We start from the raw sequence: 17,276 nt of genomic DNA on the forward strand, positions 1-17,276 counted from the left end.
AACAGGTTTACTTTGAAAACATTCATTCATTAGTATCAGGCAGAATCACACTAAAACGAATTGGTGTGACGAAAACGATATCGACATCCCCACCTAACGTTGCGCTCGGGTGACAATGGCACCCTTGGTCCAGTGCCCAAGTTACATTAAAAGGCCAGGTCATAATAAAAGCTTTCAATTTGGGAGGTTCAAGGAGGAGTCTTTGACAGTCTCATGACCTCAGGGTACTAGATGTTGCAACGTTCTTACATATTTACAGTGGTTTCAAAAATTCGATCCCCCCACAAATGATTACCAAAAATATGCACAAATATAACAAATGTAACATTTGGAATATTATAACACTTTTTTCAAAGCTTTGAAGAATAGCAAAAAAGGCTAAATACCCCTAACTACGCTTGAAAGCTATTTTAAAAAGAAACTCTTTGGAGATTTCCATGGAACTGACCATAGCAGAAGCTTTGAGCCTGGGTGGGGATCAAAGAGAAGTCTTTGAGTATTTTGACCACAGGTGACTTATTGTTGCGATTTTCTTGAATTTGATAATTTTTGTGAGCATTTGGAAATCAAAGTTTAAACTCAATAACTGATACTAAGTCTCCTAACATTTTGCTTGGATTAAAAGTGACGAACTAGGAAGAAAATCTCAACATCTTCCTGGAGCTACTTCAGTCTGCATATTATTTCATTTAATTACATTTAAAATGGATGAGCTTTTCATTTTTTACCTAAGAAAATAGCTGGCACTTCATTTTTCTTCATACCGAATAAACCACAGAGTGTTTTTTGTTTCATTGTAATTGAAGTGTTCTCATGTGAAGTGTTCATCATGTGTTTTTCAATTTGATAAATTTATTCCTTTTAGATACAGTTTAGAATTTATAATTTGGAATGAATCCCCAAAAGAAAAATGAATACTATCCAAAAGAGCAGCCAAAAGCAATAAAAAAGCAGCAGTTCAGCCTTAGCCTACATGACATATATTCTATAAAGAAGCCAAAAAAAACTTTAAAATGCATTTTTTTTAAATTGTTATTAAAAACCACTTTTTAATACAAGAAGACTTTTTAGGAATCCAAAAGAGCAAAAAAAAAACAATCAACATCAAAGTCGCCCATTTCAACTGTTTTAAAGTCGACAAAATAGATATAGGCGAAGGTCATTAAGAAAAAATTAAGCTTCTAAGTTCAAACTTATATTCAAAGTTTTTACCCAGATAACTGACGAATTTTGTGATACGGTATTTGAAGTTTTGTATGCAGCAGTGTTCGATGAAAAAAAACTACTAATTTTGATAATTATTTATGTTAAGAATTCACACAGCCATTTCATTTCTACCAGATCTCTACTTCTCTTGATAAATAACGAAGAAGACCGGTTTCCAGCCAGCGACTTGTGAATTTTTGAACTCATGAATAGGCTCGAATCTGTTGTAAATTTAAGCTGTGATTTGAGAAAGACTGATGAAAACATTAATGTTTGCGGTCAACATTGATCGCACCGGCGGCGCGCTGCCGACATCTTACCGGCGGCGTGGTGCGGCGTGCTGTTTTTGGCCCCGCCACCGCCGGTCTTTCCTCATCGGCGCGGCACCGGGGTCTAGTTTAGATGTTTAAGTACAAATAACAGCTCAATAGGGACAAAAATACCTACGTCGGATGCTTTAAGTTTCAGGTTATGGTGTTAAAAGCTTCAAATTTCTGGCTATGGGTGTTGAGGCTTGGGCTGTTCGGTTATAGGTTCCTCCCTATATTTTTTGCGCCCTCCCCATCTAGATTTAGAAAAATATCTTTTTTTCTGTTATTTTCATTGAAAAGTCTCAAGTCTCATCGAGCCTTAAAAATTTTAATTTTAGGCCAAAATTGTCTCGAGCTACAAATAATAAGTCCTTCATATGAACATCCTGGCGAAATTTAACCCTTTTATCCTCAGGTGTCCATACATAGGAGCGGGGGCGACCAGAGGGGGGGGGTCGCGCGCCAACCCCCAACATTTTTGCCATTTGGTAAAATATTTTCTCAAAGTCGAAAATTTCGGCAGAAATTTAGCAAAATCGTCTGAAATTTAGAAAAATTCTTCATTTCTGCACAAAATTCGGCATAAATCAGGTAGCAATTCGGTAAAATTTACGTAGATCTCCCCCCCAGTAAAATGAGCCTCGGGACAGCCCTACATAGGAAGGAGAAGTTTAACCCTTATAACCTCAGGAGGGGTCCAAAATGGGGAGGGGGGCTGATAGGATTAATTCTTCAATGAATCATGTGAGTGTATGTGTTATTTTTTTTCTGCCCATGGAAATGACGGTCTCGGATCAAATGCAAACAGAAGATTTATGGTATAAAAAAACAAAACATATATGCTTGTTATATTTAAATTGCTTTAAATGTGTGGTTTTCAATGTCTTGAGCGCAACTAGCATTTTGGGGAGTACCACGTACACCTAAAGGTAAACAATTCTCAAATATGCAGGAACAAAAGTTGATTAATTTACTTAAAATTAAGGCAAAAAAGAAGCAACCAGCCCCGGTGAAAATCCTTGATTCTTGACACTCGGCAAGTAAAATCAAGTCTGTTAAAAAGTGTTATCTTCCCACCTCTCTTAAACTATCCAAAGAAAAAATACGCAACTTTGTCACAGTGTCACTCCTCGCATCAAGAACAGCGAGTATGAAATAACATATGGATATCCCAACCACTATATCATTTGGGAAAAAAAAGAAAGAAAAATGGATTGTAACCGGTGACCTCTCGAGCCCAGGTCGAACGCTCTACCACTGAGCTATGATTTATAAGAATATCGCGTTAAAATTAGACCCAGCTAAAAATACGGTCTATTGGGCTTAGAACATTAAAAATTAGCCAATGGATTGAATAAGCAATAAGTTGATACATGGAAATATTTTTTTTGTGATATGAGTGAGCGCTTTCCGACTTTGTAAAGCATAAATTATCGTTTTTTCAATAAAAAATATATAAATATAATATTGACGTCACTTTAAGAAAAGCAAGAAGCAGACTAAATTGTTAATTTTTTTGCTCCTTTAATAAGTATTAAACTTATTGACTAAACACAAAATCAAAGGTTTGGGACAAAGAACTATAAGTAAAGAGTGACTCGGATAAGAGTAAAGAAAGACAAAGAACTATAAGTAAAGAGTGACTCGGATAAGAGTCAGGAGCGATTTGCAGAACCATAGCAGAAGCTTTGAGCCTGGGTGGGGATCAAAGAGAAGTCTTTGAGTATTTTGACCACAGGTGACTTATTGTTGAGATTTTCTTGAATTTGATAATTTTTGTGAGCATTTGGAAATCAAAGTTTAAACTCAATAACTGATACTAAGTCTCCTAACATTTTGCTTGGATTAAAAGTGACGAACTAGGAAGAAAATCTCAACATCTTCCTGGAGCTACTTCAGTCTGCATATTATTTCATTTAATTACATTTAAAATGGATGAGCTTTTCATTTTTTACCTAAGAAAATAGCTGGCACTTCATTTTTCTTCATACCGAATAAACCATAAAGTGTTTTTCGTTTCATTGCAATTGAAGTGTTCTCATGTGAAGTGTTCATCATGTATTTTTCAATTTGATAAATTTATTCCTTTTAGATACAGTTTAGAATTTATAATTTGGAATGAATCCCCAAAAGAAAAATGAATACTATCCAAAAGAGCAGCCAAAAGCAATAAAAAAGCAGCAGTTCAGCCTTAGCCGACATGACATATATTCTATAAAGAAGCCAAAAAAAACTTTGAAACGCATTTTTTTTAATTTGTTATTAAAAACCACTTTTTAATACAAGAAGGCTTTTTAAGTATCCAAAAGAGCAAAAAAAAAAAACAATCAATATCGAAGTTACCAGTTGTAATTGTTTTAAAGGTTAAAAAACAGACATAGGAAAGGGCATTATGAAAAAATTAAGGGTTTAAGTTCAAACTTATATTCAAAGTTTTTACCCAGATAACTGACGAATTTTGTGATACGGTATTTGAAGTTTTGTATGCAGCAGTGTTCGATGAAAAAAAACTACTAATTTTGATAATTATTTATGTTAAGAATTCACACAGCCATTTCATTTCTACCAGATCTCTACTTCTCTTGATGAATAACGAAGAAGACCAGTTTCCAGCCAGCGACTTGTGAATTTTTGAACTCATGAATAGGCTCGAATCTGTTGTAAATTTAAGCTGTGATTTGAGAAAGACTGACGAAAATATTAATGTTTGCTGTCAACATTGATCGCACCGGCGGCGCGCCGCCGACATCCTACCGGCGGCGCGGCGTGCTGTTTTTGGCCCCGCCACCGCCGGTCTTTCCTCATCGGCGCGGCGCCGGGGTCTAGTTTAGATGTTTAAGTACAAATAACAGCTCAATAGGGACAAAAATACCTACGTCGGATGCTTTAAGTTTCAGGTTATGGTGTTAAAAGCTTCAAATTTCTGGCTATGGGTGTTGAGGCTTGGGCTGTTCGGTTATAGGTTCCTCCCTATATTTTTTGCGCCCTCCCCATCTAGATTTAGAAAAATATCTTTTTTTCTGTTATTTTCATTGAAAAGTCTCAAGTCTCATCGAGCCTTAAAAATTTTAATTTTAGGCCAAAATTGTCTCGAGCTACAAATAATAAGTCCTTCATATGAACATCCTGGCGAAATTTAACCCTTTTATCCTCAGGTGTCCATACATAGGAGCGGGGGCGACCAGAGGGGGGGGGGGTCGCGCGCCAACCCCCAACATTTTTGGCATTCGGTAAAATTTTCTCAAAGGCGAAAATCTCGGCAGAAATTTAGCAAAATCGGCCGAAATTTAGCAAAATTCTTTATTTCTGCAAAAAATTCGGCATAAATCAGGTAGCGATTCGGTAAAATTTACGAAGATCTCCCCCCCAGTAAAATGAGCCTCGGGACAGCCCTACATAGGAAGGAGAAGTTTAACCCTTATAACCTCAGGAGGGGTCCAAAATGGGGAGGGGGGCTGATAGGATTAATTCTTCAATGAATCATGTGAGTGTATGTGTTATTTTTTTTCTGCCCATGGAAATGACGGTCTCGGATCAAATGCAAACAGAAGATTTATGGTATAAAAAAACAAAACATATATGCTTGTTATATTTAAATTGCTTTAAATGTGTGGTTTTCAATGTCTTGAGCGCAACTAGCATTTTGGGGAGTACCACGTACACCTAAAGGTAAACAATTCTCAAATATGCAGGAACAAAAGTTGATTAATTTACTTAAAATTAAGGCAAAAAAGAAGCAACCAGCCCCGGTGAAAATCCTTGATTCTTGACACTCGGCAAGTAAAATCAAGTCTGTTAAAAAGTGTTATCTTCCCACCTCTCTTAAACTATCCAAAGAAAAAATACGCAACTTTGTCACAGTGTCACTCCTCGCATCAAGAACAGCGAGTATGAAATAACATATGGATATCCCAACCACTATATCATTTGGGAAAAAATAGAAGAAAAATGGATTGTAACCGGTGACCTCTCGAGCCCAGGTCGAATGCTCTACCGCTGAGCTATGATTTATAAGAATATCGCGTTAAAATTAGACCCAGCTAAAAATACGGTCTATTGGGCTTATAAAATTAAAAATTATCCAATGGATTTAATATGCAATAATTTTATACATGGAATTTTTTTTTTTTTTGATATGAGTGAGCGCTTTCCGACTTTGTAAAGCATAAATTATCGTTTTTTCAATAAAAAATATATAAATATAATATTGACGTCACTTTAATAAAAGCAAGAAGCAGACTAAATTGTTAATTTTTTTGCTCCTTTAATAAGTATTAAACTTATTGACTAAACACAAAATCAAAGGTTTGGGACAAAGAACTATAAGTAAAGAGTGACTCGGATAAGAGCCAGGAGCGATTTGTTATCAGTGACAGCTTTGAGAAGTTGCAGATAGAAAATTTAATTATTTATTAAACAGCTTCCTTGAGTCAAAAGGTTCAATCACTTAGTGTTTACTATCACAAAGGAAACTTTTTTTAAAATCAGCGTTAAATTCCATGACTCTCAATACATCACTGCATCTTAAATGAGCTGGATCAAGCATATTGGATTTTGAAAATTGATTTTGACCATGTGAAATTAATTACTGGTCATAATAGCATGGGATTAGATTTCAGAAGCAGAAGTTATAAGTATAATTATGTCAAACTATAGTATCCTTTTGAATCAGCCCCATCATACAGGTTTACTTCTGATGTCTAATTCTGAAAATCCTGAGCTATTTTTTTTTCCTACATAAAGCAATGCAGCATGGGTTCAACAAAAATAAACTAGTATTACTGGGCCTGTGCTGCTAGTCTATTAGTAAAACGTCCAGACCAGTCCATGGCAAGTCAGCCTGTGAGACCTTGATTTAGGGGAAAGGTCCTTTCAGGGTTGAACTTACAGCCAAAATCAGGGTCTGAGAAAGTGCTCTCAAGTTTTATTTCCACTTCCACCTCACTCCAAAGGTTCTGTTAAACTATCGCTTCTATCATAGCAAGTTAGAATCGAACAAATAATAGTTCGACGTCAGCCACTAAAATAGTTAACACCTTAACCAGCCATTTTCAGTTCGATACGATACTTCGCAAAAAAAAAAAATCGCATTTCCATGAACAAAAAGTGCGTGTAATGGCTATCGATAGGATCATTATAGCCAAAATCAAATCTTGATATGGCAACTTTAGTTGCAGGGGGTAAAAGCAGCAACGAAGGTGACACAGCTCTAGACCCTAGAAAAGTATGGGGCTCCAGGGCCCTGCACGGGGATCTTAACTAATTGTGCTGCAACTGTTTTTATTTGTATTGATTAATTTGTTACTTATTTATTTTTTAACCTGTCACTACAACAAAAGCAAGAAGACCGAGTAAAAAAAAAGAAAAAGAAACTAAATCAACAATACTGCCTAAGGAGGGACGACCACTCGTGCGACATCCTTGTGTTAAAAGTGTCGATCTATTTTTGAACGGCCTGACATGGTTCTTTAGCTTTATAACGAAGGCTAATACATGAATTACGCATCCACAAAGGTAGTCTCAACAGATACTTGGCATAACGAAAGTAGTATGACTGAAATTACTTAATATCCGATTTCCAGTAAGGTACATTCCCCAGAAAAGTACAACATACAGAATATGCAGCAGCACAGTCTCATTATATAATCTAGCTAAAATCACGCATGAGCTTATTTGACACAATGCTACCATATGATGTGGATATTCATTTTTGCAGATGACTAATTAAGAGGAAGTTGTAACGGGAGAGGCCCAAAAAAGTAAACGAAAACACTGGCTTATTGGTGGTATCACCAAGTCTAATAGATCCATCAGTCGAATCTTTTCGATTAAAAAGAAGAATTTCAGACTTAGCTTCATTGAAAGTAAAACCAATTTTCTGGTATTCGTCATTTAACATTTTAAAATTCTCCTCAAGGCACGCAATGGTTCGACATGGCATAAAAACGTCTCCAGCATAAAAAATTAGAATTGGATTCAAACCACAAAATATGCACGAACACTAAATTGTTGATTGTGGCTATTTTATTGGGTTGTTGAAAAAAAAAAAAAAAAAAAAATCAGGTGAAACAATAGATCACTGTCTCACTCCCTTATAAATTGGTAATAAAACATAAATATCCCTCAGACCTGGAAAACTTTTAAATTCTGTTAAGCTAAGGTCTGACAGAAGAAGAGATTTTGTGAAGAAGAGAATAACAAAGCAGCAATTATATGTGAATTCTGGCTGGTGTACCAGATTATTGAAACAATGCTTAGTGTTTTTAAATGGATCAATACAACATGGATTTTATCTATTTTTGTTCTGTATGAGAAGCAAGAAGGATTCCAAAACAGGGATTTTCAATTTTCTGTATTTTTTTAATGAGGGGGGGGGGGGACATTAATGTTTTCTAATTTTAACGAAAACACAAAATGGAATGTTTATAAATAAATGTTATTAAAAAAATATGGTATAGAACCCCAATAAAATTGAATATTAAAATGAGGCATATTAAATACACCAAGCTCCAGTTGTATCCAGAACGGAAAATTTTTGACAGAAAAAATACGTTACAGTTTAACATAAAATACGCTAATTCTTAATCTACTAGGAATCAAAAGTACAAGGTTACTACCTCTATCTGAACCCAATAAGATCTTACCTCTATCGGTCCTGTATGGGTAGCAAAATATGACAAGGCAGCTTCCGAGTCTGAGTTTTCAATAGGTTTCAATGAGGCATTCATTTCTTTATTATGTTTTGCCAATTGGTGACATATAATATAGATGTTAAGGCCCATTTCCTTGGAGCCTGCTCCTTGCAAACCTTTCTTATGGCCCTTCTGATAGGCCGCCACAGCTGCTTCAATCTTAAATTATCTTCCATTTGAAATCGAGATTTAGCTGGGTATGCCCTTTTCAAATGCAACACTAATGTAAATTCAGTTATTTCTACGAGATTGAGTTGAATGAGGCATTGGGGTCGGGTTAAATGAGGTTGAGTTACATGGTACTGAGTTGAAGGTGGATGAATTGGGTTGGTTCGATTTGAACGTAGGTTCACTTGAAAAGTTACCCACCAGTTTTAACCGTAGTACCTAGCTTTTAATATAAAGAAAATGAAATTTTAAATAAAAAAAAAAAATGCAGCAATAAAAATGGTTTAGTTGAAATCAGGAAAAGCTTTAAAGATTAAAAAAGACTATTATAAATAACGACTATTCCAGATAAATCGAAAATTAACGTTATAACATGTAGATTAAAGGTATCCTAAAATACCTCAAATTTGAAATTCTGCTCCTAATGAGTTTAGTTTATGGTTTTTTTTTTTCAAAATTATGAAGAGTCCATTTACATTGTAACTTAATGTTATAGCTTGTAAATGCAAGATGGCTCGAGTTCCCACTGATTTGGGGTTCATTTCCTAACCAGTATTTCTTGTGGTAAATATATAATCTTTCTTAAATATCAAAATTCCACTGAAATTGCAACTTAATGTTACAAACTTGTAAACGCAAGATGACCCAAAATCCCAAAAATTTAAGGTTTGTTTTCTAATTATTGTGCGTTGGATAAATCTGCGATTTTTTTTCTTAAATCAAGAAGATTCCATTGAAGCTGAAAGGCTATCTTTCCTAAGGTTTATCTAATGCAAATTCCTGCTTTAACTTTCAAATTAGTACAAATAAACCCCTTATTTAGACAGGTTTTATACGGAATAATCCTGTTTCTTTAAGCAGTAATGAGCACAACAAACTTCGTGGTACATACAGTTCAACGTATTTTACCTTGCAGAGTAATTATTATAATTGCAACACAAGCAGTAATTAGTGAGTTATTAACTCCTTAGTAATGTGTGATTTATTGTGATATGCAACTTTGTCAATTCATAATCTGGTTTTTGAGCTGAAACTAATACCTGTATAATTGTTATATCTGGTTGTAAATGTAGCATTTAAAATTGAAAAAACAAAAAATAAACAAGAAAAAAAAGCTAATTCAGAAAAACTAGTAGTTAGACATGAGATATAAAGAATTGTAAGCCTCCATACTTATAAGGGTTATTTGCCAAACCCCAAATATTTCAATGAATCTCCCCCGTTGAAATATGGTCCTCCCAATGAAAATTGTTAAAACAGGGCAAATACTTTGAACATTTTTTATTCCTGGTAAGAAAAACTTTCAGGCATACAAGCAGAGGAGCTTCGGACCTTCGCCCCTCATCTATTTTTATCGAATGTAAATTTTCATCATTGTCCAAATGTAACGATAATATAATTTATATAATATAATCATATACATTTTTATAATGCAAAGATAAAAGAATAACAATGATATTACTATATATTATGAATGCTGTTTCATCGGTGTATTAAGGATGAAAATAAAAGCGAGCGTTAATTGAATTCTATGGATTTTAACCACTTCTTACATTTACTTACTGTTTATCAACTTTAAAGCAGTAATAAAAAATAAATAGAGTTAAAGTATAAATTTTAAACACGTAATTTTAAGTAATTTTATGAAAATCATTTTAGAATAAAATGAAATAAACACAACTGCAAACAAATATCAATTAATTGAACAAATGTTTAGATTAAGTACAATGTTTAAAAGAAAAGCTAATTATGTAGTAACAAAATGTATGTAGTAAATTTTATCTAGTAAGTTTTATTTAATAAAAGTAAAACAAAAATGAATATAAAAATTTTTGTTGATGTCTTTTTTTATCGTTTTTTTGGTACTCACCTCCCCGCGAAAAAATCCTGGATATATTCTTGTACGATACTAGTGAGCCTAGTCAAGGATATATAAATATTCACAATTTTTTTTTTAGAAAGGATTCTTGCTACCATCTTACTATTCGTTTGGTTGTAATGATGTAAAATATAATATATCTCTGTCCGTCCGACTTTCTTATTTCGTTAATTGGTGAACAGTGTTGCCAATACATAGTAAAGCTCAATTTTTCATCAACTATTAATTATTAGCAAAGGAAAAAAAGGAACTATACTATGTTTGGGCGCATCTTCTATACGAAATAATATCTTTAATTTTTTATTTAACATTTTGTTTGTGTTATGAAAATTTGAGGAATCAGCTCAAATATCAATTCCTGAAACTTGGTAAGCTCAGCTTAAAAAGCTGCGCAATCAATTAAGATCAGCCATTTTCTTTAAAATTTAGCTGAAATTTAGTCAATGGGGTCAATTGATAACATGTAGGGGAAGAGGGACAATTTCATTTTTTTCCCACGAAAATCCGAAAAAACGTATTTTTTAATAGAAATACTCAAAATATATATTTTTTTTAATCTAGGTAGAGGAGAGGGGCATAAAAATATAGGGGGAGCATCTCACCCCATTGACGCCATTGAACCTTGTCACTGCTCAGCCTGCATGACCTGGCAACGAGATCAGCAAAAACCTGACGTGTACCATCACAAGTTACTTACCATCTGTTTGGGGTTCATGTTGCCTAACATCTTCTCAGCATTCTCCGTGTCTGTTCGACTTTCCATAATGGCCAATAATAGTTTACAGGCATTATTTTTCAATTCAATAATTTTGCCTTGAACTACACGCGCACCAATGTCAGCTGTCAAAAGGCCAACTACTCTGGCTAAGCCGTTTGATTCATGCATTGCCAAACAATTTTGATTTTCATGACAAGGTCCCTGAAATTAATAAATATTAGTATAAAAAAAAAAAAGAAAAAAAAAGTTAAGGTAACTAAAGAATGAGGAACTGCCAAAAAAAGCTAGAAAAATCGCCTACAAAAACTAAACAACAGATACAAATTCTTTAATATTGCAAATTTACTTAAATTTGCTTTTCTTCTAAATTTATCAAATTGATTTTCCACATTACCAAAGAATTACGATGTAGACGTTTGATTTTCTTTATGTATTGACTCCAAGTACAACTTTTTTGGCTTCCCAGCCTGTAAATTATCTACAAGGACGAGAATTTAGAAGGGCGGTGCAAATTTGGTTTAAATGATCACTAAGAACCATAGAAAAGGGAGAAATTATGAGATAGAAACCAAAATAAAAATTTTAGAACGCGGTATTACTGTGAGTGTGTTTTGCTGCAACAACAATGTCAAAGGGTCAAAACCTCACAGAATGTAGTACTTGTTTTAGGTTAAATGCCTCAGTGTTTCATGATATTTTTCTTTTAAGTTTATTTTGTGCTTATCAGTGGACAGTATGGATCTAAGAGCATTTTTATTCATAGAATGCTTTCTTTTTATAAAAAAAAAATCCAACGTTAACAGATAAAGACAATAGGATGCAGCAATACTGCCTCATCGATACGAAAAGACAAAAAAGGCAAAACACAAAAAAAGCAGCCTGTCCTGCAAATGACCACAACTTCTTCCTAATCTTCAAGCAAGATGATCCTATTTATTATGCATGATTTTAAATTTACTTCTTAAGATTTTTCAAATAATTTTTGCTTGCATTATTGACAAAAAAAAAAAAAAAAAAAAAAAAAAAAAAAAAAAAAAAAAAAAAAAAAAAAAAAAACAGAAATGACGAAATGGAAATTTACTAAAAGGCCATATGACTTGTGTGAAGATTTCTATACTACAAAATTAAACACACTGCACTAGAGTCCCTAAATAATAAAAAAAATCACCACATGACACAATAAAATCAAGAAAAAACATTAAAACCGATTTTCTACTTTTCAGCAAGATTCAGATGCCTATATTGGCCCCTTCTTGAAAGGATGAGGCAAATCAAATTTTTCTTCAGTAATTATTAGACCTAACATGATGCTTGTTACTTATGGCATTTCTTTTTTACCCCAAATTACTATTGTTGTCATTTTGCTAAAGGGCCTCTCTAATTTACCCCAAAGTACTGAAACCATTATCGAGTCTCCATGCGAGATGATCCCGTTATCATATCTGTTTTTAAATTGACTTCTTTACACTTTTCATGCAATTTTTCCATACCTAGCCCATTCAAAGAGAAAAAATGTTTATCGAAAAAAAAAAAAGTTTAAAAGTCCAGGAATTTGCTAATAGGGCATACGTTTTTAGTTGCGATCTCTTAACTACAAAACAAAACACACAATACTAGATTCTCAAATTAATAGTGAATCGCAGTATGACACTCTGGAATCAAGAAAAAACGCTAAAACCGATTTTCTACCCTCCTCCAAAATGTAGGTTTCTCTATTGGTCTCTTATAGGAGGCACAGACTACAAGTAATGCCCCGGGGACATTTAAGGTTTTTTATGGCGGGGGTGGTTGTAAAAACCTTAGTGGTGGCTCATTTGGTTGAAAATTGGAAGTTCTAGTCAGCAGCCCCCCCCCCCCCCAACTACTCCGCTTTTCATCAAACGCATCTGATTGAAATTTTGAGATAGCCATTTTGTTCCAAATAGTCCAAAGAACATATAACAATGCCTCCAGGGTTGACACAACCCTGGAGGTGTGAATACCCCGGAGGTATGCATACCTGAAAAGGTATGTATGTTTGACGTCTACTTTCCCAAAATACAAATGGCATTAAGGTGAGTCCTTCAGGGAATGTTGAGGTGAGTTGTGAACTAAATCAAAACCTGTTATGTGTATATAGGCAGTCAAAATGGCGTAACTAGGGAATGACTGAGTATATTAATTTCGAACTTTGAGGAAATGATAAGGGAGATGATTAATTGACCAAAAAGACAATGGTTGCACGCTAATACTACTACAACTACCACTGCTTCTACCGCTATTAAAACTACTACTACTGTTACCACTACTATCACTAAAACTACTACTTCTGTAGCGAGCACTACTGAGGCTTAGAACATTGAAATGAACACCTCAGGAAACGTCGAGGGGAAAGTTGAACTGAATTAAAACATATTATGTGCATACAGATTGCTGATACAGGTGTATAATCAATATTCTTGGGACGGCTTATCGTATCAAGAGGAAATTTCAGAGGCATCGCGAGTGGGATGTTCAGTTGACAAAAAAGCAAAATATACCTACTGCTACTCCTATTAAAACTGCTGCTATTACTGTTAATACTATTAATGATAATACACTATTACTGCTACTACTGTTCCTACTACTACCATTACTACTATGACAATAGTACAATTAAGGCTATACGTTTGAAGCTGAAAATTGGACAGAATATTGAGGGGGAGTTTGAATAAATCAAAACAAACTATGTGCATGCAGACTGTGTAAAGGGCTTATCTCATGAATTGATTTTGGTATTTAGTTTGAGCTTTCAGAGAACACCTAAACGGGATGATCAATTGACAAAAAGGTAATACATACATGTCACTACTAAAAATACAACCACAGCTACTTTTACTAATACTACTACTACTGCTACTAAACTGCTTCAACTACTACTTCAATTGCAACAACTTTAAAGGCTTAGAGTATTAAGATTCAAAGGGCGTCAAAAGGGGGCCAAAAGCGCACATAGGCAATATTTTTGGAACGGCTTACCATGTCAAGGTAAAACTTCCGGGGTGTCATGAAAGGGACTGATCAAGAGGAAAGAGGTACATGCTACTACCTCTATTAATACTACTGCTACTACTGTTACTAATAAAACATTGGAACAACTTCTACAACTACCACAGCAACTACTGTGATACTAATACTATTAAGTCTATGAAGATAAAATTTGAGAGAATATTGATGGCAAATTCGAACTAAGTGCACTTAGATTGTAAAAAAGCGTATCTTAAGAATTGATTTGTGTATTAAGTTGGAACTCTCAGAGAATGCTTAAAGGGGAAGATCGATTCACCAAAAAGCAATATGTGCACACAACTACTAATACACCACTGCTGCATTTACTAGTTCTACTACTATTATTAATGCAGCTCCAACTACTACTTCTATTGCAACTATTTGTAATGCTAAGAGCATTAAGATAAAATTTCAAGAAGCATATATACAGGTTATCAAAAAGACATGTCGATAATGTCATGGCAATGGCTAACTATTAAGTTGAGAACTAATACGAGTGCTGTGACTACTGTTACAACTATACGTAAGGGTATGAAGGTGAAATTTTCAAAAAAATTTTAAGGTGGAAGGTAAACTGAATCACAACACGCCATATGTATGCATGTTGTTAAAACGGCATATCAGCAATATCTTAGGGATAGTTTTGTATGTGAAATTAAAATTTACAAGGGTTGTGGTGGGGAATGTTGAACGAACCAAACGACAATAGTTGTATCATAATAATACTGATTCTACTCCTACAACTACCACTACTACTACTGCTACTAAAGCTAAGACTACTACTATTAATTCTACTGCTACTACTACTACTACTATAACAACTGGTGCTACTACTATTAAAGCTAAGTGTATTAAGGTGAGAATTTTGGGAGTATCGAAACTGTACTGAACTAAACCGAAAAACACTATACCCACATAGGTTGTCAAGAGGACGTATAAGTAATGCTTCAGGAACGGTTGATGGTATTAAGTTGAAACTTTCATCGTCTGTTGACGGGGATGTTGAAAAAAAAAACAAAGGCACTATGTGCATACTGCTACAAATGCTACTACTGATACTACAACTAATGCCTACTACACAAGCTAAGGGTATTAATGTGAAGCTTTCAAGTAATATTTAGGCAATAGTTGAACTAAATCAAAACGAACTATGATCATGCAGAATTTCAAAAGGGCGACAAAGCAATATCACAGTAACGGCTTACATTATTAAGTTAGACCTTTCAAAGGAAGTTTTGGCGGATTTGAACTAGCCAAAAGACACTATATGTATACTTATAATGCTACTTCTACACTTACTCTAGCTAATGACACTAATGGCATTAAGTTGAAACTTTTATGGAACGATTAGGGGGAGTTTCAACTAAATGAAAAACTATATGCACGGAGGCATTAAAAGGGCATATAAGCAATATCATAAGAAGCGCTGCTCTTCATTGCTAGTAATATCATTGATATTTTAAAGGACTTTATTTGATTCAAAATTAAAAGTTCTGGTGCCCTTTTTAAGAGTCAAGAGTGATGGGGGAGGGGGCAATCAGTCTTCCTCTTTAGCCCATAATTTTCCAAACACTTCTAACCAAAATTCTAAGACGGTATTTGTTCAGCATAGCTGAACGGTCTAGTAACTGTATCTCTAGAGTTATTGGGTGAGTCAATTCCCGCCCTACAGTTATGCATCTTACCCATTATGCTTAAATATTAAATCAAAACGCCCAGTGCATGCTGGTTCCCCATAAGACATCTAAGCAATATCCCAAGAACTACTGAGGGTATTCAAGTCGAAACTTTTGGGGCTACTTCTATAACTACTTCTGCTCTTAAAATTTAATTAAATCAAAATAGTGTAAGTGCGTCCAGGCTGTCAAAGAGCATAGATAGAATTTTGAGGGAATGGTATTAAGCTTTATTTTTCAGGTCAATTAGTATAGGTATAGAACTAAATTAAACACTACTATAAGTGTCAAGATTTTCAAAAGGGTATGTGTTGTTAAAATTGTTGAAAAATTTATATCCAACATACAAATAGCAGGCCAAACTATAAATTCTTAAAGAAAAACCCGAAAAGATTTAAACTATTATTTATTTTTCCCTAAAAAGACTATGTCAATATAGAATGAACAGACATTAATTAAACGAACTTTTTCCACTAAATAAATTTTTCAAAGAAAAGTAAAGAACTCGATTAAACCAAAAATGAGCAAAATATAATCAAATGATCTACCAAGCGTAAAACTACCATAAATCACCATCAATAAATAAATAAAACACAAAACGAAGAGGAATTACAATAAATAATCGAGTCAAAATCAAAACGAGTAGAAATTAACATGAGAAGGGCTCACAATTCTTATGCCTTCTCATGGCCAAAACATAGCTCAGCTAATAGAATTATGTGGCTAATAAAATTAGGCGAAATAGTCTCTAGGCCATGCATTATTATGCATCCGGGCAAGATTAGCAAATTAAGAATAAGCAAATTAAGTAAATTATGAAGTTACCTGACAGTATTCCGTGAGGCTTTCAAGAGCCTGATTAATCAGCAATATGTTCTGCTTGTTTATATATAGTGCAAGGAGGCCAAGGCTACCAGTTGTTGAGCCACAGATACAGTCCAAAAAAACTAGAGTCTCTGATACAAGATTGTAGTTGTTTTTACTATTTTGAGTTCTTAAAAAGTTCTATAAGAAAAAAATACAACGAAATGAAATTTAAAGTAAGAAACAGTTAAGTTTAGATCAGTTACAAAGCTGTATTTTCAGAACAATAGTTACAAAATACAAAACAGTCTTCCAGAAAAACCACAAAGAAATGGTTTCTGACGTGATTATAAAACAGTAAAACAAACAAAAGAGAGCAAACAAAAATAAATAAAAGCGTAAAACCATAAAATAAGAATATATAAAAGGAATATTAAAAGATCAAAATAAATAAAATAAAGTAAGAGAAAAGAATAAATAAAAATTAAAACAAATAAGATGAGAGTAAATAAAAGTAAGAGTAAAAGATCCAATCAAAGAGTAAACAAAACAATAGCAAACAAAAGTAAATAAAAGAGTAAAACAAACAAAATTGGAGCAAACAGAAGTATATAAAAGATTATAACAATCAAATAGATTAGATAATAGTAAGACTAAAAGATAAATCAAAAGTAAATAAAAGAGTCAAACAAACAAGATAGGAGTAAATAAAAGTAAGAATAAAAGAGCAAACAAAAGAGTAAAACAAAACAAGAGCAAACAAAAGTAAATACAAAGAGTAAAAAAAAACAATCA

General features: G+C 33.8%; 1 protein-coding gene across 1 annotated transcript in view; it reads right to left on the reverse strand.

Moving 5' to 3' along the window:
* Itpr (Inositol 1,4,5,-trisphosphate receptor) overlaps positions 1 to 17,276 on the reverse strand; it is a 244,336-nt gene that overhangs the window by 34,141 nt on the left and 192,919 nt on the right. Inside the window, exons 33-35 of the mRNA XM_089091077.1 lie at positions 16,503 to 16,682; positions 10,954 to 11,175; positions 8,162 to 8,368 (exon numbers count right to left, since the gene is read on the reverse strand). Coding sequence (XP_088947203.1) covers positions 8,162 to 8,368; positions 10,954 to 11,175; positions 16,503 to 16,682 — 609 coding nt within the window. The remainder of the gene's footprint in view (positions 1 to 8,161; positions 8,369 to 10,953; positions 11,176 to 16,502; positions 16,683 to 17,276) is intronic.

The sequence above is a fragment of the Artemia sp. Qi Xiang Cuo genome, chromosome 6 (assembly GCF_049724085.1).
Source record: "Artemia sp. Qi Xiang Cuo chromosome 6, ASM4972408v1, whole genome shotgun sequence".
Classification (NCBI taxonomy): Eukaryota; Metazoa; Arthropoda; class Branchiopoda; order Anostraca; family Artemiidae; genus Artemia; species Artemia sp. Qi Xiang Cuo.